At 36.5% G+C, this 25,964-nt stretch overlaps 1 protein-coding gene and 1 long non-coding RNA gene across 5 annotated transcripts; one reads left to right on the top strand and one right to left on the bottom strand.

The window, feature by feature from the left end:
* Positions 1 to 1,076: 1,076 nt before the first annotated feature.
* lpin2 (lipin 2) lies at positions 1,077 to 25,707 on the bottom strand. Of its 4 annotated transcripts, none has more exons than XM_032565759.1 (20): positions 25,537 to 25,707; positions 17,935 to 18,135; positions 13,430 to 13,525; positions 12,742 to 13,088; positions 12,554 to 12,661; positions 12,324 to 12,450; positions 11,909 to 12,239; positions 11,226 to 11,325; positions 10,883 to 11,070; positions 10,645 to 10,738; positions 10,484 to 10,553; positions 10,295 to 10,387; positions 10,079 to 10,161; positions 8,713 to 8,857; positions 8,161 to 8,309; positions 6,684 to 6,770; positions 6,124 to 6,276; positions 5,094 to 5,208; positions 4,287 to 4,390; positions 1,077 to 3,699 (listed from the first exon to the last, which is right to left on the bottom strand). In XM_032565759.1, exons 2-20 carry the CDS (start codon positions 18,124 to 18,126, stop codon positions 3,555 to 3,557), a joined length of 2,727 nt encoding a protein of 908 aa, XP_032421650.1. In that variant the 5' UTR covers positions 18,127 to 18,135; positions 25,537 to 25,707; the 3' UTR covers positions 1,077 to 3,554. The 4 variants fall into 4 exon arrangements, with proteins under 4 accessions (XP_032421650.1, XP_032421649.1, XP_032421647.1 ...); XM_032565758.1 differs by having other exon boundaries at positions 25,552 to 25,707; XM_032565756.1 differs by lacking the exon at positions 25,537 to 25,707 and adding an exon at positions 20,319 to 20,750.
* Positions 20,688 to 22,469, top strand: LOC116721793 (uncharacterized). Its single transcript, XR_004339683.1, has 2 exons — positions 20,688 to 20,775; positions 21,210 to 22,469. It is a non-coding gene; the product is annotated as an uncharacterized LOC116721793 (long non-coding RNA).
* Positions 25,708 to 25,964: the final 257 nt, after the last annotated feature.

The following is a 25,964-nucleotide window of genomic DNA, read 5'->3' as shown; positions in this document are numbered from 1 at the left end:
TACGCATAATTTTCTAACATTTTCTTCCAACATAAAATTAGTGGAATCGGTTGTCAGCTGTTTAATTTCAAGGGTCAGGCAAAGGAAACAATCCAAGAAGCAGCAAAGAGGCCTGTGAAAACAATGGAGGAGCTGCACCAATCCACAGCTGAGGAGGGAGGATGTGTTGACATGGCAACCATTAGCAGTGCACTCCACACAAGATGGGTGAAAGAAAAGGCAGAAGAAATCCTGTTTAAATAACAGCAGCAAACGTGTGCTCTGTTCAGATAAAACCAAAACTACAGTTTTGCTCCATGTGTGGCAAAGTCATTCAGGACATCATTTTCATTGTTAAACATGGTGGTGATAACATCTTGTGGGACTGCTTTTCTTGAGCAGGGACATAGATGTTGGTCTGAGCTGATGGGAAGATGGATCTAGGGGGTTCACTGTGTTGCAACAAAAAGAGGTTCTATAAATGGGTTTTTGATTTTCAACAAAAAATCCACTCTACAATTATTCTCTACTTGTGTTGTTCCTAGAGAGATCCTGAACATAAAGTGTCACAATGAGAAAAGTTTAGGAGTGAATACTTTTGGTTTGTATTCCAACACAAAAATAAGAGCTTCCTTTTTTCCCTACTGTGTACAAAATACCAAGAAAGAAACTGCAGATGATTAACAAATGTATTGTAAATAACATTAAGATAGAGAGATTGCAACATATTCTTTTAAAATGTCAAACTTGGCCGCCTTCAGAAGATGTTCTAAGAAAGACGAGGTTAGAAGGCAAAAATACTCCCTGCGAATATTGCGTAAAGTGGGTGTGCATGAAAGTCTCCCCCCGTCACTCCTGAGATTTGGAAAATGTTCCAAAGGCAAGAACTTTCTAGACATCAATTCAGTTTCTGTTAAGCCCTAAAAGTCAGACTCTGGTTTTAATTAAAAACTGCTCTGCTTACTGTTTCTATTTGATGTTCAGTAAAATTTGTGAAATATTTAACAACCTAAGGGAGTTGAGCTAAAATATATTTTTAATGCATTTTATAAATGGCATCAAGTATCAGGCTAAAAGTCGAAGCAACTCCAGCAGCCTTTGGTTTTAAGTTTTATTGACTTGAAATGAAAAGCAATTCAGAGACAAATGGATTTAGTTAGATATTTAATACAAATAAGACCACAAGCCACATATTGCTAATTTCATCAGGCCTGTATTTTTCTTCTTCTCACCAGAGATTTGTTTCTTCAAACATACTTTAAACCACATCTCTATACAAATCAAACACAGCATACGTATAAGGTGTTTATATTTGTCAGAAACAATCAAAGAGCAAGCGTTACATCCAAACAAAACAAATTATGATATACATTTGTAAGAAATGACATGAACAAAAAAGGCATCGAGACAGAAAAATGTGATGATCAGCATATACACCGGATCCTTTTTCACAGCAGTGAATATGAACATTTTATATTATATATCCTGGAATCATAGAGGATGAAGTGTGATTCTTTCACACAAGATGCTTTACTTTCATAGAAAGAATGAAATTCCTTTTGTTAATTCTAAGATAAACGTATCTAACTTCAAACTTTGTAGAGAAGAAGCTAAGGAATCAAAAAACACACATCATATATCACAAAACATCAGAGCAACATTACTCGAACTAAGAGAAACTAGATGTAGCTATAGCTTTTACGTTGTGCTTTTTTTCTTTTTTTTCATCCACGTAATCTGGTTCCATTTGTTCCAACTCCGTCAGTTCTCTAAAGCAGATCCTATGTCGTACTCGGGAGAAAGATATGATCCTGGTCATTAAATCATGTTCTTCGAAATCACACATAAAGCCAAGGAAGAGCTTCAAAAAGCTTCCCGGACAGAGTCAAGTATATCCTGTTTATATCCAAACTAGAACTAATGTCTCTTCCTCTGCTCATCGAAGAAACTCCATCGGTTCTCATATCATCTGTCATACAAATAAACATGCAGAACTACACACGCATAATGAAGCTACAGGGGGGATCGGAATGATAGCCTTATGTTAGTTTTAAGATTTCATTCTCAGTTTTGACTGGCAAAACAAGAAAACCCTCCACTGTTAAACACTTCTTCAAATCATTATATTTGAGATAAAACTGATAGATGTTAAAGATAAAACTAGAACTCTTGATTTTGCAATAATGGCATACTTTAGGTTACTTCCTATGAAGTGCATGTTGGCTACATGCAAGTGTTTAAGTCTGCAGCTTAGACAAAGTGCATTGGACAAGTCTCGGAAAAGCCACTGAGGGAGAATAAAGGAGTGCAGAATACTGCCACCCCACCAGCAGCACTCAGTGATTTAGGTAAGCACACATACATGCATGTACACACACACACCAACATCCTATAATCTTTCATAGAAGAAGCTTTCAAACGGAAATCCCTAATTTTTAAGCTGCTTTCGGATCAGCCCATCTTCGCTGTCGCAACTTGAGCGTCATCGCTTATATTTACATGTATTAATACTAGAGCTGTGGACTTTGAGGTTTGCTAGGAATCTTTATGTGCCTTACATGTCGAGAGCTTCACCATTAAATAAAATAAACAGCTTGCTGTGGGAGACATGACTGAAGAGAGATCGGACAAGGCTGAGCAGCTCTGGTTAAGCGCGTAAGAATTTGTGGCCAACCACACAAAATACCATTTTAAGCATTTTCTCATTACACTGGAGATAAATTACTTTTTTCCTGACAAGCAATGGAATTACAACAGAAATCAATAACTTAATATATTAATTTTAAATAATGACTGTTAACAGAACACATCTGGTCTGTAAAGCTTGTACAACAGAACAAACATTTTACAACAACCGCTGGACAATATACCATGAAGCTGCTTCATTTTTGCCACAACTAAGTGCGGATCCATACATTCTTGGCATACTCTGAGTTTTTACCTCGATTACAAACAATATCAAACATAACTCACTGGGCATGTAGTTCATGACCTTTAGAAGAAGCCAACAGAAATGTGCGATGTGATTAAAGAGTGTCAGAAAAATTTTACTTCAAGCAGCGTTGCTACAGTAGGCTCCTGCAAACTAATGAGTTCGAGCATCACGGTTGGGGAAATCTGACACCAACCAGCTATTACAATCATTGTTCACTTTTTTGTCAGGTTACACTACGCCTGCTTAGTGCCAAACTCCTCTCACACAGTATAATTAAGAAATGTGTAAAATGAAATGAACAAAAGTAAACTGAGTGCCTTCTGAGTTACTAAACGTATTCTGTTTGAAAAATATATTTATTTTAGATTGCTATCCCTGCACAACTCAACTACAGGCCGGTCGTCGAGTAGAGCGACCTGGCATTAGTAAGCGATTAGTCCGTTTTCCAGTGGTGAAGTTTCAGCTGATGTTAATCTCCACTCGTTAAAATAAATACAGTTTTCAAGTTATGTTTTAGTTTAGTCTTAACCCTGTTTCTCTGGTAATCGTAGAGCTTTGTGTGCCTAAGTGCTATTGGATCCACTCCACATGTGTTTAAGTTTAGTCCCACATAGATGAATGGTTGGGTGAGTGTGCAGCGTTAGAGCGGTTCATCGAGGTTGATTTCTGGTAGCGGCTGTCTCCAATAACAGAAGGAGCTAAATTCAGGCATCACAAAGGCTTCGTTCTGCTCCTTACTCAGCAGAGGGAAAACGTGCTCCACCAGCTCACTAAGTCTGCTGTAGCTGTGGACGGAAAGAAGCGTGTTAGCGAATTTTAGTCAGACGTTTTATATTTATAGAAAAGCAGCTTACAAGAAGTAATGTACAACATTTATCCAATAGTAAAGGACCCCCAACATGCATTTAGGTAATGACTGATTACTAGTATGTAGGTATAACAAGGTTTTGAAAAGTTATATTTTATTGTAAGAGATGTTTTTATTTGATGATTGAGAGTAGTGGTCGCTCTTAAACCAACTTAATTTGAATCCAGGTGGTTCTGTTTGGTTAACCTGTGAGCAAATGGAAAACTGAACTTTTGTTACTTTAAATAGGACCAGAAGCAGCAGAATTGCTGTTTAGTTTTCAGCTTGGCCAGAGTTCACAGTAGTTTTTTCAAGACAAAGACTAAGCTAAATGTCGACAAAATAAGTGTCCACAGAAGCATCATTAGACAGACTGGAGAATAATTGAGACAATTACAAGCATGAGATACTTAAGGATGCAAGTTTAGAGCTTTGATGTTGAATGTGAGGAAGTGAAGAAAAGTCCCTGTGACACCGTGATTTGCAGTATCAATGAGATCATTCTTTTTTTTTTAATTTACTCACGATGACTTGTTGCCCTTGGTCTGCTCCTGGATCAGCTCCCCTTTGGGGTTAACTGTGAAGATCCGACACAGCGGGACGCCAACCTCTTTATAGGCAAAAACATCCTGAATGGAGACAATGATAAGAGGCTTACTGCATATGCTGAAAATTAGAATTGAAACGAATCCAAATGAAGTGTTAAATGTCTTGGGTGTGCATGTTCTGCGGACGGAAATACACATAAGGGTCTCTTCACCCTCTTTTAAAGAATAGGGTGAAATTATAACCTCAATAAAGAACATCTATAAAAGCCACACGAGAGAAACGTCGATAACCTCACATAAACATCCACACTGATATGTCACTAACATTAATCACATATTTCCTGTTTTTGTTCCTCTAAGAGCATTCGATGGAAATATTTCAGCTGTTAGAATAGATCAGCTTTTGTGTTTGTTTATTTAATTTAGTTTTTTCCTGTGCTGAGCAACAACGTTTCTATGGTTGCTTCATGGGGTGTATGTGTTTATACAGCTGAAGACAGAAGAGGATGATACTCTGCCCATGCTTCCCTCCCTTCCACATGAGGTCACACAGACTCAAACTTACCAAGTGACCTCAACTCTGGTTCAGCCCTTTACTGATTCCACTTGTTTGTGTCTGCTAACTGATAGCCAAAGAGTCATGTTGACATTGCAATACACCCTTGAGTGCAACAGCTTGTAATATAAAAAAAAAGAAAAGGAAAAAAAAAAAAACAAGTTCATGTAGAAAAACAAGCACTTCAATATCTGGCAGTCTGAGCTTTTCTAACACGCATTTACTCACATTAGCTCGATTCCCAAAGGCAGCATAGAAAGGCTGCTTATTATTCTGAAACAGGTTCTTGATGTCTGTAAGGCATTCGATCTTGAAGATCTCTGGTTTTTTCTCGATGACCTCCCTGAAAAAAAAATAGTTTTATGAGTCCTCTGTTTGCTACCATATTAAATCAGAAGGTTTTACGTCAAACATACTTTTTAATAATCCATTCTATTAAATTTATCATTTCAATAGACAAGAAAACCCAACCCAAAGATACCAAGACCCCTTAAGAAGTAAAATACTTTGATGAACAAGGTTTTTACAGAAAAATGTTTGAAGCAAATAAAATAAGACACTCAATTTGAAAAGGCAACATTTGAAAATTACCAACGTCCATCGGATACCAGGCTATAGTACGTTGCCATAACAACTACAATGTATAGTCTTCAAGGTTGTAAAACATTCCCATGGCTCTGACGCACGACTCAAAATACACCTAAGTAGTGTTTAATTAAAATATAAACACTGATCTACTACATACTTTTGCAGCATTACTTTTTCAGATCATATCTGATGATAAACCAGTACAGATTGTTGTATATTAAAAACAGAAGATATATGAGGACAAAATGATGTACCAAAGCCAACAAACCACTGACAGTGAAGTCCACACAAATCTAGCAACTCTGACAGAAGGTGAAGGGCCACACTGGTTCAACAGTCAACAAGATATCATGGGTAAAAGCAAAAATGCTGCAAGTATCCAACGCTAAATGATTTGTTTAAACCCCCGATACATCTTGTTGATCAGAAAATATGATTTTTTTCTGTCTGAATCTATTAGCAAATAGAATTAAATTGTCATTTATACCCCGACTACAAAATATCAGCTACGATTCTTAACGTACATTAGCTCAAGTCTTAAATAAACATAGATATGTATCTATTTACCTAAGAAATAATCCAAGTTTAAAGAGAGAAACGCAAGGTTTGGTATTATGTACATGAGAACTTTCTAGATGAAAGTGTTGGTCATAATCACACTTTATTGTACCTGTGGAATGCAGAGAAGAGGCTGCTAGGAGACAGCATGAGCGGTCCTCGTGGCAGGATGATGCCTCCATCATTGACCCACTGCAGGTAGCCTCTCGTCATGTCGGCCATGCCGATAGCCCGAGCTGAGCAGTACAAGAATTTGTAGCCATTCCTGCAAATGAGAGAATGAGACTCAAAGTCTGCACAAACCACCACCATCATCATTATCATAACCCATAACTTCTATATAAAAGTTCCAAGATTTTTATTGTTACTTAAGTGCAGATTTATAGACTCTGTCCTAGTCACCAAGGTTTCTCCTGTGTGGCGGTAATTTTTCTAATCTTTACTAAAGCAGCAAATATAAGACTACAAATTTAATTACTGTCTTTTAGCAAGAATTAAGTCGTGATTATAATTGAGCACACTGAGTCATCCACTTCACAGCATCCCACGCAAACACTGAGAGGAAATATCAACTCCTCAGAAAGCCAACTGGGAATCAAAGACGGGCACTCCTAACCACTGACCAAACATTCATTCTGTCCCTGTAATTAATCCCGGTTGTTGTGCACTTACTCGGCCACAGAGTGGTACAGCTTGGCAATGCCCTGGTGGGTCCAGTCTTTCCCCAACTGTGGGAGAATCTGTCCAAAAACATCTGATCTAAAAAACAAACAAACATTATTGACATTATGTTGAAAAAGCCTCCAAGTGGGAGGCAGACCACTCAAAAAGCAAAATGGAAGAAATGTAAAGTCACACCTTAAATATACAAAGAGAAAAATGTATAGGATTCTTAGTACAGACTGTTCAGAGCAGGTTAAATAAGCCACACCCCACTACATTAACATTTCATCATGAATATAAAACTTTATGGGATTTCCTTTGCTAATGAGAATTACTGGGCCCATAGGGAAGACACAGAGTCACCCTCAGCTTATGGCTGTGTGCACTGACAGAACGAGATGTAAATGGGCTCATTATAGATCCTGTACTTTTCAACCTGTTCTTGAAAGAGCACCACGTCACATGCTGGCCTTGGGGTTTGCAGAGATAATAAGCTCCAGTCGATCTGGACTTGTTTGATGTCAAATGTCAGAGAACAGGCATGAAATAAGCTGCAGTCAGTTTTGGTTCAAAAGAGGAGCTATCGGTGAGATAATTTACTAAAACAGAAATAACATTCTGGATAGTTTTAAGAGACAGTAGAGATTTATAATGTACAGTACTGTTGTAGTCTTGACCAACATATTTGATGTGTAGAATTTTAGTGATGGCACTCATCAAAATGTAATGTTTGTTCAATTGTTGACTGTATGGCATTTTCTTTACAATTTTGCATTTTTATTATGTAAAGCACCGTGAACCGCCTTGCTGCTGAAATGTGCTATACAAATAAACTTGATTGGTTGATTGAAATGGGACTCGCAGCACAAAAATTAGATTCTGCTCATGTGGAGATGTTTCCCCATCAGCCTTGTGGTAAAATATCAACAAGATGAACAAGTGACAATATATGTGAACACTGCAGCAAACCTTCCACACGAGTTACACATATTTATTTATAGCGTTATTGTCTGTCCTGCAGTCTAATCTGATCATCTAAGCTGAAAGCCATTATTGTCACTGATATAACTGGAAGTTATATCAGTGACAATAAAGAGTGCTGAGCTACAGATGGTGCCTTGCTAAAGAAAAAAAAAAAAAAAAAAAATGTTTCCACTTCTGCATAATGAATGTTTACAGAGCAAGATCCAAGACTGACAATCTGAGCCTTCACTGATTTTAAAATAGATCACCATTTTGCAGCAAAAGTCAAAGAGGCTCCAGCATCGCAAAAGAATGAATCGCAGTTTCTAAAAATATGCAGTGTGGTGAGCCAGTACATTTGCATGTATTTATACAAAAGAAACTCAATAAAGTGTTCCAAAATTAATCCCCCAACTCCCCATATGTGCTGCACTAAATGAAAAAAAATTAAAAATACAAGACAGACATAGTTTTGGACTTTTATTTCCTACTGAGACTTTAAATTTTCTTTTGAGACACCTACTTGGTAATGGTACCATCAATGTCAGAGATGATGACTTTGTCATCCCAGTTCCACAGGTAGATGGTCCCCTCACAACGGCATGTGCCTTGGTACTGAGTGGTAATGCTAAATGTCACGTCATTTGGTCCCTCCTTTAGTTTCAAACTAGCCTGGGGGAAAAAAAAAAAAAAAAAAAAAAAAGAAAAACAGAATGAAAACTGTGAGGCCATCTGGAGGAAAAATCTATTTCATTCACAAGAAAAAAAAAACTAAACATTGCAGACCATTGCAAACCCTGCAGGCAATGGTCTGCTGAACAAACTGTTTAGTCATAATGCAAAAATCTGCACAGGTCTTTAGAGCCCCCTACTGGCACCAAGCGTGACAATATATAGCCAGCAGGGGGAGCTCTAAAACACAGAATAGAGGCTTAGACAGTGGAAAGTTCAGTTACGTGCACTATCAAAGCACTACAACGTTTCCTAAAATGAAATTGTGGAAAAAAAAAAAAAAAAGAAAAACTATAATGAGACAATAGAACTATTCTATTTTAGAAAGCAACAAAGCACTTACTATCTGATCTGAGGAAAGACGTAGTGACTTCCTGTAAGTGTGGGGGGTGGGATGATGTCCATCTGCTGGCTGCAGCCTCTCTTGGCAGGACGCAGCACTGACCTCCTTGGATTCCTCATCACTTGATGTGTCTCCTGCTTTTGGCCTACAGGACAAAACAGTTATGTTTATTATTTACCCCATGAAATACTAGTGAAAAAATAAAGTGATAAAACGTATATTAGACATTAAATGAAGTCACTTTATAGTTACAGGTTGCAGGTAACTATAAAGTGACTTTATTGTTAGTTTAAAGTTACAATAAAGTCACTTTAAGCAAAATATCATAGATGGATGAACTTATTTCAGTAAGTCAATTCAAAAAGTGAATTATTAAAAGATGAGATTATTAATCTTGATTTTGAATTATTGCTGATAATCCTAAATTTTGTTTGTATAAAAACAGAATATTTAATAAGACCAATAAAAAACATAGATGCAAACTGTTGAGGAAGACGACTAATTTGAGTCGCCCAGCAGACTGCCCAGCATAAAAAGGTCAATGATGAAGCTTGATGTTCAGTATCGTATTCAAGAATGTTAATGTAAAATTAAATGTGAAAAAAATGTATCCCCTCTGTATTTCATCTTACAATGTTGCAAACTACATTAATTCTCAATGTTGATATTTAGATTGGACTTTTTCTCATTTTTTTCATGAAATTCTTAACACACATTACAACAGTATTCCTCCGAAGTGCTGTGTGTGCAGTGAGTCCGTTCAATATGTATGTGCACCTGTACATTAGTGTGTCAAGTCACCCAAAAGCAACAAAGCATAAAAGAGGTCTGGATACTCTTTAAGTTTTGTTATGTACTGCAGTAGCAGAATGATGCAGGAGAAGAAGAAGAGATCTGTTGGCAGGGATCATGATGAGCCAGAAAGAAAAAAACTACAGCGAACCACCCCTCCCCCCAAGCTGTTAAACGCACTCTGAAGTTAGACAGGTGTTCTATCAATGACATTTTTGACCCACATTTGACTGATAAGCTACCTCCATGTGTTGATGTGCTAACTTAATGCTAAACCCAAAATTCATAAATAAATAAAGATAACTAGATCACTTATTCAAAGACGAAATCCATAAATTATCCCAAAGAAAGACTCCTTTAATGGCAGCTCTAGCATAAAACTGTGTGCATAAAGTATCTGATATAACATGAGTTTCAGTTTTTGAATTGAATAACTGAAATGACTCTTTAAAAATCTAATTTAATGAGATGCACCTGAATTGACAAACATCTTTATTCCAATTCCATACCAAGTCAAGATTTAGTTTGCTGTTCAATATTTCCACATTTTTAAACATGAAGGTATAGTACATACGGTAAAGACAATTTCTCATGAGAAATAGAGGGTTCTCCTTCCTCTAACTGAGACTCCTCCTTGGTTTCAAGCTTTGTTTCAGACTAAAGAAAAAAAAGAAAAGAGAAGGGATTAGGAGCAATTAATGTAGCTTATAATCTAGGTTTGGTCAAACATATTGCTAATAAAATGTGGGCAAAGTGTTTTCTTGCATTACCTATGAGATTATATACCTACCTGTTTGACTGAACTATCTGCTCTTTTTCGCCAGAACCACCAGCGACCCGATTTCTTTGGCATTTTCTCCTTCATCCAAGCCTCCTCTGTAGCCTGTAAACAAGAACAAAAAATACTTACTACCGAGTTAATCATTCTTTGAATTTGGTAAATAATTAAGATGCAAAATAAATTTAATTAAAAAATTACCTTTGGTAAATTCTTCTGAAATGCCTGTAGACTTAGAATCAAGGGTGCAGCTAGTGTCCAGTTATAATACCTAAAAAACATACAAAAACTAATTTAGACACATGAACTCCTACAAAACAAAGCTTTCAAATTAGATAGAATAAAACAAAAAGCTTACAAACCTATTTCCTATCTTTACAACCAAGTTAGGGTTGTCTATGATGGCTGGATTTTCAGCAAATTCATGATATGTGATGATATGTTCCACAAATTTTTCTGCAAACAGATAGGATTCAAAATTAATTACAAACATGTATCTAAACTGGTAATAAAAAAATCTGTTTGTGTATAAAAGATCCTATGACAACATAATATGAATGTCTTATTATCTGAAAACAGCAGGCAAACTTTATTGCTGACCTTTGGATATTTCAGCATTTTCTGTGAGACCTCCACATAGAGAAAGAGTGACATCAGGGAGGTCACTGGCCGAGTCAGAAAGACATTCTGTCCCGCTGTCAGCAGCTGCACTACCCACGGACTGTGGAGACTGGGAACCAGAATGCATCTCTGAGTCGATCCAGTGCTTTGCTGTTGCCTCAGATTCACTGATGGAAGAAAGAATGAAGAGATCAGAAAGGCAGACAAAAAGTAAGGATGTTCAAAGCTGTAGGTTGAAATTGATATTATTTCCAGTTTTAAAATAGAGCACGTGTTTAATAAATAAGAAGTGAATGTATTAAGTGTTTTTGCGTGAACAAACCTCTTGGGAAAATATCTTGCAGCCACATCAGGTTCAAGAACATTTAGGTCATCTAGGTAGATGTCCTCTGGACCCTGATGCTGACTCCTCTTTGGGACTCCTGCACATAAAACATAAAATCACTTGCTACTTTACAATGACTTAGGAAAGTATTAACAGCCCTTATACCTTCTTACAATTTGCCAAATTACAACCATAAACAATGTATTTTTTGAGATTTTGTGTAATTAAACCAACAAAAGTAGTGGATAGCTGTGCCTTTCTATTCAGCTACCCTTAGGCAATGCTTTGCTGAATCTGTTACAATTGCAGCTGCATGTTTTGAATTTTATTTGATTTCTGCCCTCTGGATCTCTATGGGTTGGCAACACAAGTGAGCCAGTGGCAAAGATGAACAATGTGAAGTCTACAGAACAGCGAATTTATAATGAGGTTGAGAAGACAGGGACTGTTTACTAATTAGGAGTCATTTTTTAAATTTTATTTATCAGCAGGAATCATTTTTCTTCTACTGCATAGTTATGCACTGCTTTCGTTTGGGTCGATTATAACCAGTTATATTAAAATACACAGAAGTTTGTAGTTGTAATGTGACAACATGTCAAAGTTCAAGGGCTTTGTGAGACTCTGCTTATATATTTTTTTTATTCACTGCAAACCAGAATGTGTAACACCCAGTGTACCTTTCTTCTTGGAGGGTGAATCGGTATGCTGGCTGTTTGAAGGGGTGGAGGTGGTCACGTTGGATGGAAGGACATCAGGAGGTTCTGTTGGAGTTAAAGGACTCACAGACATTACGGTGCTGATGCTTGATAGACTATCAGGTGTTACAGTGGTGACAGGGGTACGTGGCTCAGGCTTGACTATGGTACACACTGAGGGGCCTCCATCTTCCTTTTCAGTCTCTGTTTCATTCGCCATAGCCTCTGAGCTGAGGATGACGCGGAAGTGGGTGCTTTCTGATGGGGTGATGGTCACTGTCTTTAGTGGTTCAGGTTTTTCTTTCCTTGTGACCTAAACATTAAAACGACAGATGTCACTTCAGAAAACATGGCAACTTGGCATCTGCTGTGACTTTTACAGGAAAGAAGTGCTTACCCTAGTTGTTTCTGGAAACTCCCCCCAGGTCCACTGCATATGGGACTCAGCCCTCAGCAAACTCTCTGAAGACTTCATCACCAGTTCAGAGTCACTCTTTGGGGAAAAGGCCTGAGACAAGCTGTGACTGAAAGACAGGAAGTGAAACACAAACAATGAGCAAAACATGAACTTTTTATGCATCTATGCTAAACACATACTCGAGATGCAAAGCTTAGCTTTACACATACCTATCACCTGATGGCCATTCACTGTCAGACAGGGGGTAACCTTCCAGATTATGTCTGACTGTAGGCAGTTTGGGGTCAATGTCACGGATTGTTGAAGTTGAAGGTGACCTACATCCAGAATGCAAAATATATATAAATATATATGTTGTTAAAAGCCTTTCCCAGCAGTCCTTGAATCCAAAAACTACCTTGATACATGTGGTGCAGATTCTTCATCAGAGCTGAGATCCATCTCAAAAATCTCTTCGTTTTGTCCAGTGCCCGACACAGAAGTGGTTGTAGCAGCGACAGAATTACCAGAAGACACCGGTGGGGTCAGCTCTTCTCTGCGAGGGTCTCCTTTGTGCTTCTTTCTTCGTCTTTTTTTCTTTTTTGTGGCAGTGGCACTGGGAGCAGGGGGCTCAGGTGGGTCTTCTGGGTCGAGAGGATCATCATCATTTAGATCTTTAGGTGCCCGGTTCTCTACCTCCGAGATCCAGAACAGGCGACTCTCAGTGGGTATTGGGGATGTGGCCAAGTGGGCAGGAATAATCTGCTGAAGAGGAAATATGTCAATATACGCCTGAAAGCTTAAGCAACAACAAAACAATAGATGTAGAGATGTAAGTACCAATGCAATGCAAGTAGCTGTCACAATAGGAGAAACATTTGCAACTGTCAAATGTGTCAACTGAACAAAGTGGGTGGATTTCTCAATACAGACCTTGCTGTTTTTTTTACAAACACATCAGAAAGTGGTTTGTTGAAAAGGGGATTATAAACTGTTTAACTTCTTCTCAAATGCAGTATTTGGAACTTGATCTAACATTTTTCTTTCAGTCATAAACAGTTTAACTTTATTTCCAAATTAATGATGTGTGTATTTATTATGCTTACATTTTCCTCTTCGGCTTCCTGGACAAAAAAAGCCTCTCCGTTGTCACCGAGTTTCATATGCAGGTCTACAGGATCACCATTTACTTCAATATCAATCTGAAAACATTAAAGAAAATTCAGGCTGATATTTGTAACAACATGAAACAACATGAAAACTAAGAAAGTAATCAGTTATATTGGCAGAGGGTTTTATAAGAAGATTTTGGCAAACAGCGGTTTAAGATGGCCCAGTTTGAGGCCATTTGAAAGAATTTCCCTTTTAGTCTAAAACTCAAAAGTTGAGCTCAGTGAACACACCAGGCTGAGTGCAAAAATATATTTAAAGGCAAGATGTTTTCTCTACTGCATGCCAAGACTTGTCTGTGGTTCAGTCAGGGGGCAAGAGATTGAGTGACAGACGTTAACAGGAAGTTTTAACATTGTGCAGGTAAGTTGCTCCATTTTGTTCTTTCAAGCTTTCTACCTGAAGGTCAGACTGGTCCAAAAGCTAGCTAGCTATATAGCTATATAGATATATATCTATAGATATATGTAGGTATCTAGATATGTAGATATCTAGATATGTAGATATCTAGATAGATAGATATCTAGATAGATATCTAGATAGATAAGATACATTTAAAGAATATACTTTTTGTTCATGTTTGAATATGAATGTAAATAGTTTGGAGTGCTATTTTACATGAGGAGCAGTTCAATATGTATGCAATCAGAGACATTACAGTGCTTCATAGATGTGTTTATGCCTGAAGGCAACAAAAAGAAGGGATGTAAAATGGGAGACGATTAAAAAAAAGCAGTTAGCTGCCAACAGAACAAGTTGTAAAACTGTTTTTTTTTTTCTCTGCTGTATTTTTCCAAAGGTATTCTTTCTCAACTTCTCACATGGGGACAGATTCATGTTTAGTTAGGCTGGGCCAAGCACAGTCTACATTTTTTTCTGCCAAGAAAGCAATGGTTTAATCAGCTATGACAATCTAAAAATCAGAAAGATGGCACTTAAAGTAAAAAAATACATAACTATTTAGGTAAGCTCATGTTTCACCTGAGGGATTATAAATCCTAATAAGCATTCAAGTACCCAGGGCTTTTATTCTGTGGAGCAGCCAATAAAACAAGGCTTTTTGAGTTTGCTGGGGAAACCCAGTGGAATGAAGCCAATTCTGTAATTTAACACCACAATGAAAAAAAAGTAGTAACATCTGTAAAATACTACAGAATAGGCTGGCTATGGCACACAAGTGCTCTGCAACATGACACCATATCATCAATATTGGGTTGAAAACCACAGCCACAAGAACGTTCTTTGTCCACCCTTTAATAGATTGCTGCTTGGATTTTTCCATGTGTTGTACTAAACTTTCCAGCAGATGCTGGATTCTCTACAGGTTTGAGATGAAATTTCACCTGGTGAAGGAAACTATAGCAACTAATCTGAGTGTGGCTTTGAATTTCAGGCTCTAATTAATAATGAGACAGAATAAATGAGGCTTCTCCTTATCCACTTACAGTCAGGGAGAGGTTAGATTCACTTCAAGTGGTTAAATTCAGTCCAACAGCTCATTGCCAATATCATCCTCGAGCTACTTTTCAGTACCTTCTGATGTTATTGATTAATTTATTACATGAACTTGCATTAGTTTCACTAAATTAATTTACTTTCATATTGCAAAGCACAAATTAGATGGAAGATATTAGCTGCCATGGTAAAATTGTGTTCAATAAATATTACTTTCAAATGGAAGGAATACTTTGTGGTTGTCCATCCAGAGTGACTAATTAACTAATGTTGAAAAATGTCTGCATATAAGAGACAAATATATTTCATGAAATAACTTCCCAAAAGGCTATAAATACACAAAGCAGCAGTCCTCACTTATTTGAAAACTGCGCTTAGTAACAGGTATAAATGTTCGTTACACAACAGCCCTTCTGTGAGCCACTGAGGACCTTTTCTTCCCTCCCCCATGCATTCAAGTTGTAGAGCAGTTGCCATAGAAACAACTCATTCATTCCTCTCCAAGCCCATCAGCATTCTAGCTAAGTCGGTAGACAGACTCAGGTTCAAACAAATTTTTCTTGTATACCAAGTTAAAAGGATTTTTCAGAAACTCCTTAAACAAGCGCTCCACTCAAATGATATATTATAAGTATAGGCACGGATATAAAAATATTTCATTCATTCATTTGAGTAAACCAATGTAAATTTTTACTCTAACCACATTGATACATCCACTTTCTAAACAAAAAAAAATGAGAAGTGCAATTTCATGGTCATGACAAATTAGTTTTTATCTGTATGCTTTTTCTAAAATTTGGTTAATTTCTCTGCTCAGATTAAAAAGACAATGTACTAATGGCAAGTGAAACTGAAGTTATGCTACGCTTTCCAAGTTATACAAACAACAGCTCACACATTCATACAACTTGCAATTAAACATACCAGTAGAGGAAACTGAAATCGAACGCACAACTCTCCTATTGCAGGACAAGACCTCTTCTTGTTAACAGCAATACTGACATATTTTGAGCCTTTGTAATTAGCATTCTCTTAGAGATCATTTTCTCATTGTCAAAAAGATTGAAGAGCTGACATTTTAATCCATCTTTAGCAACTTGTTTTAGATATCTGCACATCACAAGACATAAGGGAGTTTTGGAGATCCTGAATGGTTATCCCTTTGTCTCTGCATGTATAGGACAGTGTTTAAAAAAATATGGAAAAAGAAAACTCACAATTCATTTTTTAAATTGTATTTTAACTTTAAATGCCAGTCCTGATTTTAATGTGCCGAACATAAAAAAGATGGGCATGCTACAACAGACTGATGTAAATCTCTCTCCTGATACTGAAGCATCACTACCAAACTGGACGTATCCTTCTGCCCCTTCTCAGCAATTAGGCTAATGAAAAATGTGCTACAAAAATAGTTTTTACCCTAGTGAGAAGCAAGCACTCAAAATAACCTAACTGTTCCAAAGCCAATATTAACTGAGCTATCTCGGAAAAAAAAGAAATGGTCTCAACTATTTTTGGGAAAAAAGAAGCATCTTTGTTCTGCAAGCGCAAAAGATTCCACTGGCGGAGTCGCATGTTGTGATCTCTATGTATAAAACTTTGTTTGTTTGTTTAATGGAAAGCCAGAGCCTATTCTTGTGGATGATAAAAACTGCAGCATATATTCCTGACAAAAAAAATTAAAAAACAAGTATGCATCTTTAAGGCTGCACCCAGTAATCTATTTTTGTTTTAATAAATGAGTTGCATCATAACAGTTGATAAGGAACGCAGATTTATGGACAAAATAATGATATACATCTTTTTTTTAATTATCTGTATGACATGTTTTACATAATGAGTTCATAAAAAAATACTTTCACATCAGAATTATTAAATATAGCTGTTCACAGGCAGCGAAGTGGTCCACAAAACAATTCCTAGAGGATCACCTTCCTCAGATTCTGTTGTGGCCATGCTTCGACACACACGTTTCCAATGGTCGTTTTAATTCCCTGGTGTCATGTGCCACAGAGGCCTAACAATAACTCATCCATTCAAGTAAGGTGTGGTTACATACAAAAACATTTGAAGGACAAACTATTAGACGGTGGTCTTTCAGGGCTGGAGTTGGACACAACAAGTGCAGCACTAGTTGTATGCAATCAGTTGTATAACTTAGTTGCATTAGTGTTATTCTAATCAAATTCTTTGCATCACAATAAAGTATGTTTTCATAGCTCTTTTTACGACTGGAAAAAAGATTTTAGCACATCAAGGGAGCAAAGTACAATGTTATGTAATTCAAAGTAATGTTGATAAGCTCACACATACCACCTGAATATCCTTAATGACACACGTACTATTTTCACACATAGATCCAAAGAAGAAAAACATAATATTGAGGAAAACCAAACTACTGAAAACCAACAACTGACTTTTTTAAACTGTTATGCCTGCAGATTACTTATCCATTGCCAATTGACTCATGACTGACGCAGGTAGGATGAAAAAAAACTATCAAGGACAGATAAGTGAATCGTTTCATCTTTCAGTGATGGCTCAAATGAATTCCTTCGTGCACACTGCTAGCAAAAAGTTTTAACTTTTTGGTAGACCAAAAGCTGCTTGCTTGTAGAAGGAACCAGATAACAGCAGTTGTACCATGGGGGCGGATCCAGAAATATGCTTTTGGTTTCTTTTATACATTGCTGTTTTTAACTGTGTAACAGTTAGTTATAGAATTTGATTTTGATACATCTATGTTGAAAGTTAATCAAAAATGTCCATGTGCTAGGCATGACAGTTTAAAAAGAGAAAAAGTTTATAAAAAAAAAATCTTGGTGCCAAGACTTCCACCTTGGCACCAAGATGGAATTCAGTTGTAAATAAAATAAAGGCAATTATTTAATACATCTTGAAATGCTTTTTCCACAAGAACTTTAAAACCATCAATCTACATAAAAGTATAAAGGAGAAAACTTGAGGACTGAAAAGTTAAACTTACTACTTTTTCTTTAGAGCGCAGGACACCCAGTTTGCCGAAGCGCACGTGGAACGGGGAACACTGGTAGGTCCCATCTCTCTGGCGGACAACAACAACATCAATACAGCCCGACAGAGTGGCCTGATTGATGCCTTTATACAGTTCTTTGACTGTTACAAGAACTTGACCAGCCAATTGTCCCACGTAGTTCATGGTGTCCGTCTTCAAGGGAAAAAGAAAAAAACAATTTTTACTTACATTTAAAAGACCTTATAAATACACAAAACAATACAGTTCAACTGTTTATGAAGTAACTTTGTCCTTTTTTTTAAACTTTTCCTTTCAGATTTTAGTTTTCTCTCTGCTTGCCTTCGCTACAGTTGTTTGTCTGAACCTAAAGACTGACAAAGAGCATTGTTTTCCTATCTCTGGCTACTGTCCAACATGAGCAACAACAGAGCGAGCAGCAAATGGATGGACCAAAACAATGAGATAACCCCAAACAGAGGTCCCCACTGCTCTGCAAAAATGGAAGCAGCTGACATTCTGCTTACAGCCACAACTCCCAGCGAACTGCATTACTCATGTTTTACTGCCTTATTAAATTTGTAAATATGGTTGAGAATTAGTATTAAAATGATTTTCAAAACATAAATCCTTACAGATATATTTGTTTAAGCAGAAAGTTATTTTTGCAGTTTGCTGAAATTACTAAAGCAAAGAAAATGGCATACAGGCCAAGATTGAATTTGATAAAGTTATTGATGCACAGCAACAGAGGCTGTATGTGTAACCATTAACTTCACAAATAAACATGATTTCAGTTTTCTGGGTCAGGGTCTAATTTGGTGAAGCCAGTAAATAAATTTCCATGTTGACTTCATCATGTTTATATAACCTGATTTTTCCCAATACCACAGTAACCTTTGTTCGCAATCTCACCATGAGAGGACTAACAGAGGATTTAAGTGGGAGCAAATGGGGCAATTTTTCAAGGGCAGAATAAATAAATATGAACATTTGGTGAGATATTAACCTCATTAGAGCAAGCTGCTAATGTATGCACCTAAATGTCACCAAAATAAAGAAAAGAAAACCATTCAACACCAACATGTTTCAGTAATGGAGGCAATTTTCCATGAGACTAAATAAAAAAACAAATGTGTACACATAGACCAATGTTAATTTCATGTTCTTGGCTCTCTTTCCAAACAAGTTTCTTTTACAACCTATAAATTTTGATATTGAAAAAGATAAAAACATATAGACAAATAATTTCCTTGGTGTTGAACTTGCTGATATTTTCCAATAAAGTTGGCATGTTAAGAGCTTAAAACAACTTGAGCCAACATACAAACTAATCTTCTACATTATTAAATACAAGTGAGAAGAGGTCAATGCTAGCAACATGTTTTCTGCTGACCACGAAAGTTGCTTTCCAATCACTCATCATGTGAACACAATTGAATAAGAGATGTACTGATAGTTACAGGCTTTTACTGACCACTACTGATTTCCATTTTTCTAACTGCTAAAACTGGAACTTTAAAGTTATATAAAATTACACATTAATTTGTCTAAGGCTTGTTTTAAAATCAAAACTTTAAAGCAAAAAAATACTGACAGTAAAATAAAAAGAACAGGTTTCTGCTAGAAGCAGTACCTTTGAATAGAAAATTTTATATGTCCATTCATGTATCAAAATACATATTTAACTTTATCAGATTTTTACTGAATTCAAAATTATATTTATCAAACAACAGTAAATGTGTTATATAGTTTTATTCCACTTACAGGCAAATAGAAACTAAACAAGTACAAACAAATTGATGCATTCTTTTCCATCAAAAGTTCAATAAATTGCTAAACATTTTTTGTCAGTGTAACTACAGTTCAAACCATTTTCAGATTGGGTAAGATGCGCATTAAAACAAGGTCAAACCAAAAAGAGAAGAGCTTGTCTGGGAGACAGTAAAAAAATCGTCTCGCTGGCAAGGAGAGTAAAAAAACTCATTTAGAAACTATAGTTAAACTAAAAGTGAAAGACAACGGTCACAAGAAAGCTGTAAAATTATAAATTCAAAGGTCGGCTCTTCTGAAGGACAACAAGAAAAAATCTAAAGAATGCATTAACAAAACTGCACCATATTAATATAGAGAATGAGATGAAAAGAATCAGTCTTCAACATAAGCAGACATGAGGAGAAGGTCTCACGTCAAACATGTTTGAACTGTTTCAAACCATTGCCCTGTTCTATGAACTAAGCAAAAACATAGTTGACTAGCAGAGTCACAAATTTTAAAATCCCAGTCCCATTTTCACAAAACTGAGTTCTTGAAAAACATTAGGGTCTCCAGTCTTTTACCATAAGCTGTGACCAATTACAAAACCCTTTCAGACTCACCAGGGACCAAGATGACCTCAGAGAGGACGACTCATCAGCTTCACTATAGTCTGTGTTGTCCTCTGTGTTGCTCCCCAGGAGTTCCCAGCTTGCCAGGGATCTCTGCCTCTTCATCTCAATAAGTGGAGCAGGAGGCCGTACATGACAGACCTTAGGATACTCTCCTGGGACCAATACCTTTTGCCTTTGGATTCCGGCGATAGTTTAATGCTGCCATGCTGAATCCAATATTCAATAGGACCCACCTACTCACCTTTGAATGACTGCCCCCGAGGTAAATACAGATACGTTATCTGGAACTTGTGGCAATTGTGCAAGACAGTCGTAAACACTGCCATCCTTCTTCTGGGATTTTCTCTTGAGAACGTGTACTTGTACTCATCCAGTCAGCTGTCAGGGTACAGCGATGTAAGCCAATGGGATGGGATCTTCACAGTGGCAGTGTACGGCTGATAAGGTGAAGCTATTTCCTCTGAACGAATACGCAATGTTTTCTTCTGATAAGAGTAAAAGCTCAGGGGGGAAAAAATACCAAGCCGCTGTCGTCTGCACCATTTTTCTGTCACATGTACATTACAATCTTCACTGTGTGTTCTTGTTATTGTGCATAACTTATCAAAAGCGAGATGAAGGTGAACGACACCAAGTTGCTAAGGTCAGCCTATAGTTGAGCCAGTGTGCTGGACTTCAACATGTTTTCTGCTGCTCGTTATCAATAAGATGTTTCACCAAATGAACAGGCGATTGCAAAACAAACTGCAAACACCGAAAGCATGAGAACATTAGAAATGATTGAATGTTTATATTCAACAGTCTAATGACAGATTTGTGGGACTAACAGATGAAATGCAGTCCAACTAATAATGACAAAAACATGTTTTTCTCATCAAGGAGCTCTCCCTGATCTGGCCTCGCGAATCACTCTGGCTAGTCTGGGTCCCCACTGACTACCCAGGATGAAAATAATGCAAGAGGCTGCTCCAGAAAGGGCCTCAACCCCGCCGTCTCATCTGCTCAGCCTTTTGTAAACAAACCAAAAAGAAGCACTTGGGCTTATAGAGCTGAGGACTTATTTCCTTGTTGTGCTAAAACTCATTTTGAAAGTAAAAACAGCAATGAAGTATAAATTAATAAATGATCATATTTTTTTCAAATATGTGTAATGATACACACAATGCCTAGGGACATACCAGGATCTCACAATATTAAAATGGGATAATTTTCTCATCCAGAGGAAGTGTCTCACACAGCATGTTTCATTTGTTGTCAACGTTACTTCGTCATGGCTAAATTAGCATTTAAGAACCCTCATGGGTATACAGTAGATAATAAATAAATGGTGAGTCAAAAACAAGAAGAACAGTATGTAAGCACTGAACAGAACATTTGAAGACACTGAGTAAAAAGTGTAAGTGAAAAGGTTTTCCTTTGTTTTTGAAGGAATTTGAACTAGATCAGCTGCACACCGTTATCTAAAGCATTTACACTGATCGAACCAAAACTGAAAACTCTATGAGTTGTGTTAAAATAGTTTGTGATCTACAAAACGACTGCTCTACCTACAACAAAATAATAATCCATCAACTTTTTTTTCTCCTGTAGACATTTAGATAATGTAAACATCAGATTCCCAGCTTCAGCAGTTGGCCGTTTTGCTGTTATCAAAATAACTTGCACTGCTTAAAATTAAATATTGAGCTCAAAGTCTTTTTTAGTGTAAAATAATTTGATCAAGCCTGAATAATTCCATACTGATATGAGATTTATTAAAATTCAGTAAGTACATTTTGGAGTCAATCTTTTGTATGGGTGACATCAACATGTTTTCTTTGTAGTATTCAACACTAGGCCTGTTACAATAAGCAGTAAATCAATTAATCACATGATATATTAAAACAAGCTTAATAATATCCATTAGCATTATTTATAGTTTTTCTCTCTCTATTTCTAAACTGGATGACAAAAGTCTTCAGCCTGGTTTATTAGTTCTCATCTAGCCATTTTGTAAAGGACAATTTTGTTTACAAATATTTTATAATTTATTTTATTTGTTGTTTTGGGTGTTTTTTGTTTGTTTCCTTTGGATATTCAAAATGTCTTCTAGTACCATTGTTAAATGTTCATTAAGATTTTAAGTTTATTGCTCTTTGACAATGTGTTTTTTCTGTATTATGTCATCAGCATTATATTACTTGAAAATGGTCAAAAAAAAAACATTGTTTATCTCAATAACTTCTGGGACCATTTATCGACCAGCAAATTTTTTATTGTGACAGGCCTATCGAACACAGGGTAGATTTTAGCTAAAAATTACCTTTGATTTGTGAAACATTTTAAAAACATGTTGAAGTCTGATCTTATATCCAGAACAAAACAGCATAGAAAGTCAAAGTCCTGTAAGCTGAATGTATTTCACTTCTAATGATAAAAAAACACTATAATATAAGCACATGAAAGGTAGCAAATAACCAAGCTACATAAGTTAGTAGCAATGAACATAGAAACCTTTAACTTGATAAAAATATTTAAAATGATTATCAAAATAAAATCTTATAGAATTCTAAGTATATCCAGAGTCATCTATAATATGACTTGTAACATAATCCCAATGTGACTAAGCCAAATAATTCACTGACTAGGTTCATGTTACACTACATCAAGCATAAACACAAAACTGAATTACCTCTTCCAACTCATTATGTGGGTATAATTAAACCAAGACGACCTAAAACAGGCAGAGCCGTCTTCAATTTTTCCACATTCCGCAGTGCTAATAATCCCTAATATTCCTCTAAAGTATCATTTCCTTGCTTATTTTCCACAGTGCTCCAAAAATTCCTAGCTGCTGGGAATAAGTCATTTACAAAACAAAGAGCGTAAATGTTAAGTCTGACATTTTCAAATCCTACCTCTTTTATATCAGAAAGTAACGTTTTTTTTTAAGGATACCAGTCCTTGCTCTTTAAATAGTAAAGAGAGTAAAATGTGTTGATCACTAAAAACGGACGCCAATTAGTAGGATTTAGTTCAATTTAAAAACCAGGGTTTCCTCAGGAAATGACATACGCAGTATTTGTATATAACTTCAAATTTAACTTGGCTCCTGCAGCCCACACCCTTTTCAGGAAGTTTAAAGAGTGACACAGTCAACAACATCAGGACAAGCTGCCCTGTTATTAGCTTTAGAAAGCATAAATTTATGCTACTCAGGTTGAAAGGCTTGCCAACTAAAACGAATCATTCATTTACTACTGGTGTGCCAGCCTGAAAGGTTTGTTAAAGTGACAAAGTTTTGATCAATCTAGAAGGAACAACAATTTCCAAATTTCCGGGCTCATCGGGGATATGTGATTATATACAAAAACAACAGGCATACGTTAAATTCACTAATCACCTTTTGTTGAAAAATCTGTTGTTTTTTTCCTTATTTAAAAGATATTAACCATGAACCAGTATGAGATTCTTACTGAATGATAAAAATGAGATGCACAATCTAATTGCTTTTATTGGAACGAGTGAAAGATTTATTTCTACTTTAAACAATACACCATATTGATTAGAGTCATAAAGCCTGCATCATTATAATTCTAGAAATTATTTTCTTAAATAAATTATCTGAACCAGTTATGCACTTTTAAGTGATAGTGACTTCAAAACTGTTATACTAGAGTTTCATTAACCCATTCACACACAAAATGCTCACAAATTCATACACCAGTACAAAGCCAAATAGACAACTTGGAGGTTATCGTAGTAGTGTTCTATTTCATATTATGCCTGAAACATGCCTTCAGCCATTTTGGTCTTTCTAGAATAAAACTGGGAGTGTAACAAACTAATATCAGGCCTGATTTATCAACACTGTCCACTTGCCTGTGTGCCAAAAATGTTGTCTACTGTCCATTCAAAGGTTAGATTCCACCAGAAAGCAGGTAAAGAAGTTGAGGGTTCAGATTATGAGCAGAAAGAAAATAAAGAAGAAATGCCACTTTTTAGGAAATAGAGCACTCATGAGATCTGGTGCTTTCTTCATTTTGACAATTCATCTCTGATTAACCACAAGGAGATAAAGTGAGAAAACACTTCTGTCTTACAGTTCTTTCAGCCAGCTGATGAACAGAGCACAGCAACATGTGAAGGAAGGGCAGTGCTGGGTTTTCTCCATATACCATAAAACAAACAAAACAAGGTCTGTGGGAACAATTAATGGCTACTGGTTTGGATCAAATTAATTTGAATTCCTATAAATGACTCATCACACTTACTTTAATGAACTATGCTTATTATCATTGCGTTATATTTTGCCTGTAGATAAAAAAAAAAAAGCTGAGCAAATGGGTAGTTAATTTGCTTAAATACACAACTAAACATGTCTGGCTCAAAAATAAGTGACTTTGGCTTCAATGCTTAAATGGCACTATATGTCAGGACCTGATATATACTGGTGTTATTAAATTTGAAGTGTTTTAGTATTGAAGTTGCTGCATAACAGTTTGAGTTACAAGGTGCTTGTGTTTTCAGTGTCCCCCAGATAGGTGTTTTGTTCGGCGGTGTCAGCAAGCTACAACTCCTGTAACCTAACCTATTTTAAATCGCAAATTAACACAGGTCAGCTGATCTTAACACCGTGTACTTTGCCATCTTCGCACTTATAAACATACATCTGAAAATTATAATAGAACTCATAATATTAGAAATCACAGCTTCGACAAAAAAAAAAAAGAAAAAGAACAACGCGATACATTACACACGCTGGAATAAAACAGGCGGAAATACAAAGAGAAAACGAAAACAAAAAATAGCATCCGCTTTGACCCACATTGCTTCTCGGTTTTACACATTAACTTCATGAAAACGTGAATGAAAAACAGTGGAAAGCTGGAGAGATTGAAATGAATGGAGTCGAGGCTCTGCTAAGCTCAGCTAGCTCCATAGTTATCGCCTGGTTGGAGCTTACGTTACCGTTAATGTCAAACGGACAGGCGTTAGGTAATGACAGCAACTCAGTCGGCAGATGGTTTCGATGAACACTCGGTAGGTACATTCATTAGTTTGATAAATAAATGACAAACCCAGTAATTTTGGCTCGCAGTCAAACTGCTTCCATATAGCTAAAGGGCAGGTTAGCCAGCTTAACATGCTAGCTACCATTAGCCATGGTAGAATAAAGAAATATACGTTAACATGCATCTCAACAACATTAGTCCAAATCATTCACCTAATACGTTCTTACTTCTCGGTTCCTTGAGCCTGACTGCTGCCTACTCAGGAAAGTTGTAATGTCTTCAGTGAATCCCCATAATTTTCTTCGTGAAACTCCTCTGAAGCCTCTTGACGTGTCCCTGTTTGGACCACCGTGACCGACTGGTTTGTGTGTAAGTGTGTGTGTGTGTGTTGAGGTGAATAGACACTGAGTCGGCGCAGTTGGTGGGATGGTCGACAACTCACAGCTGACTAATTATTCCAGTAGTCAAAAATACATTTCAAGAGCGGCGAATTTTAACACAAGGTTTATAGAATTATATTGAACTTTGTTCTTATGTTATCAAGCACAAAACAATTTAAAACTATATACATTGTAGTTTGATTTGGTTTCTTTTAACTTGTCATATTATGTGGGCATGTTATATTTTTTTATTTTACTAT

This window comes from Xiphophorus hellerii, chromosome 6 (genome assembly GCF_003331165.1).
Source record: "Xiphophorus hellerii strain 12219 chromosome 6, Xiphophorus_hellerii-4.1, whole genome shotgun sequence".
NCBI lineage: Eukaryota > Metazoa > Chordata > Actinopteri > Cyprinodontiformes > Poeciliidae > Xiphophorus > Xiphophorus hellerii.
The sequence above is the reverse complement of the archived record's forward strand: the minus strand, read 5'-3'. Positions and strand labels throughout refer to the sequence as shown.

Bases quoted from the DNA above. Each gene is read 5' to 3' on its own strand.
- lpin2 (XM_032565756.1), bottom strand. From the start codon at position 20,432: ATGAAGAGGCAGAGATCCCTGGCAAGCTGGGAACTCCTGGGGAGCAAC. The intron at 11,071-11,225 runs GTTTGTTCACGC...TTCTTCCATCAG, and splicing joins GCAAGATATTTTCCCAAGAG to TGAATCTGAGGCAACAGCAA. The intron at 6,771-8,160 runs GTAGGTGTCTCA...TTTGTTTTTTAG, and splicing joins ATTGATGGTACCATTACCAA to ATCAGATGTTTTTGGACAGA.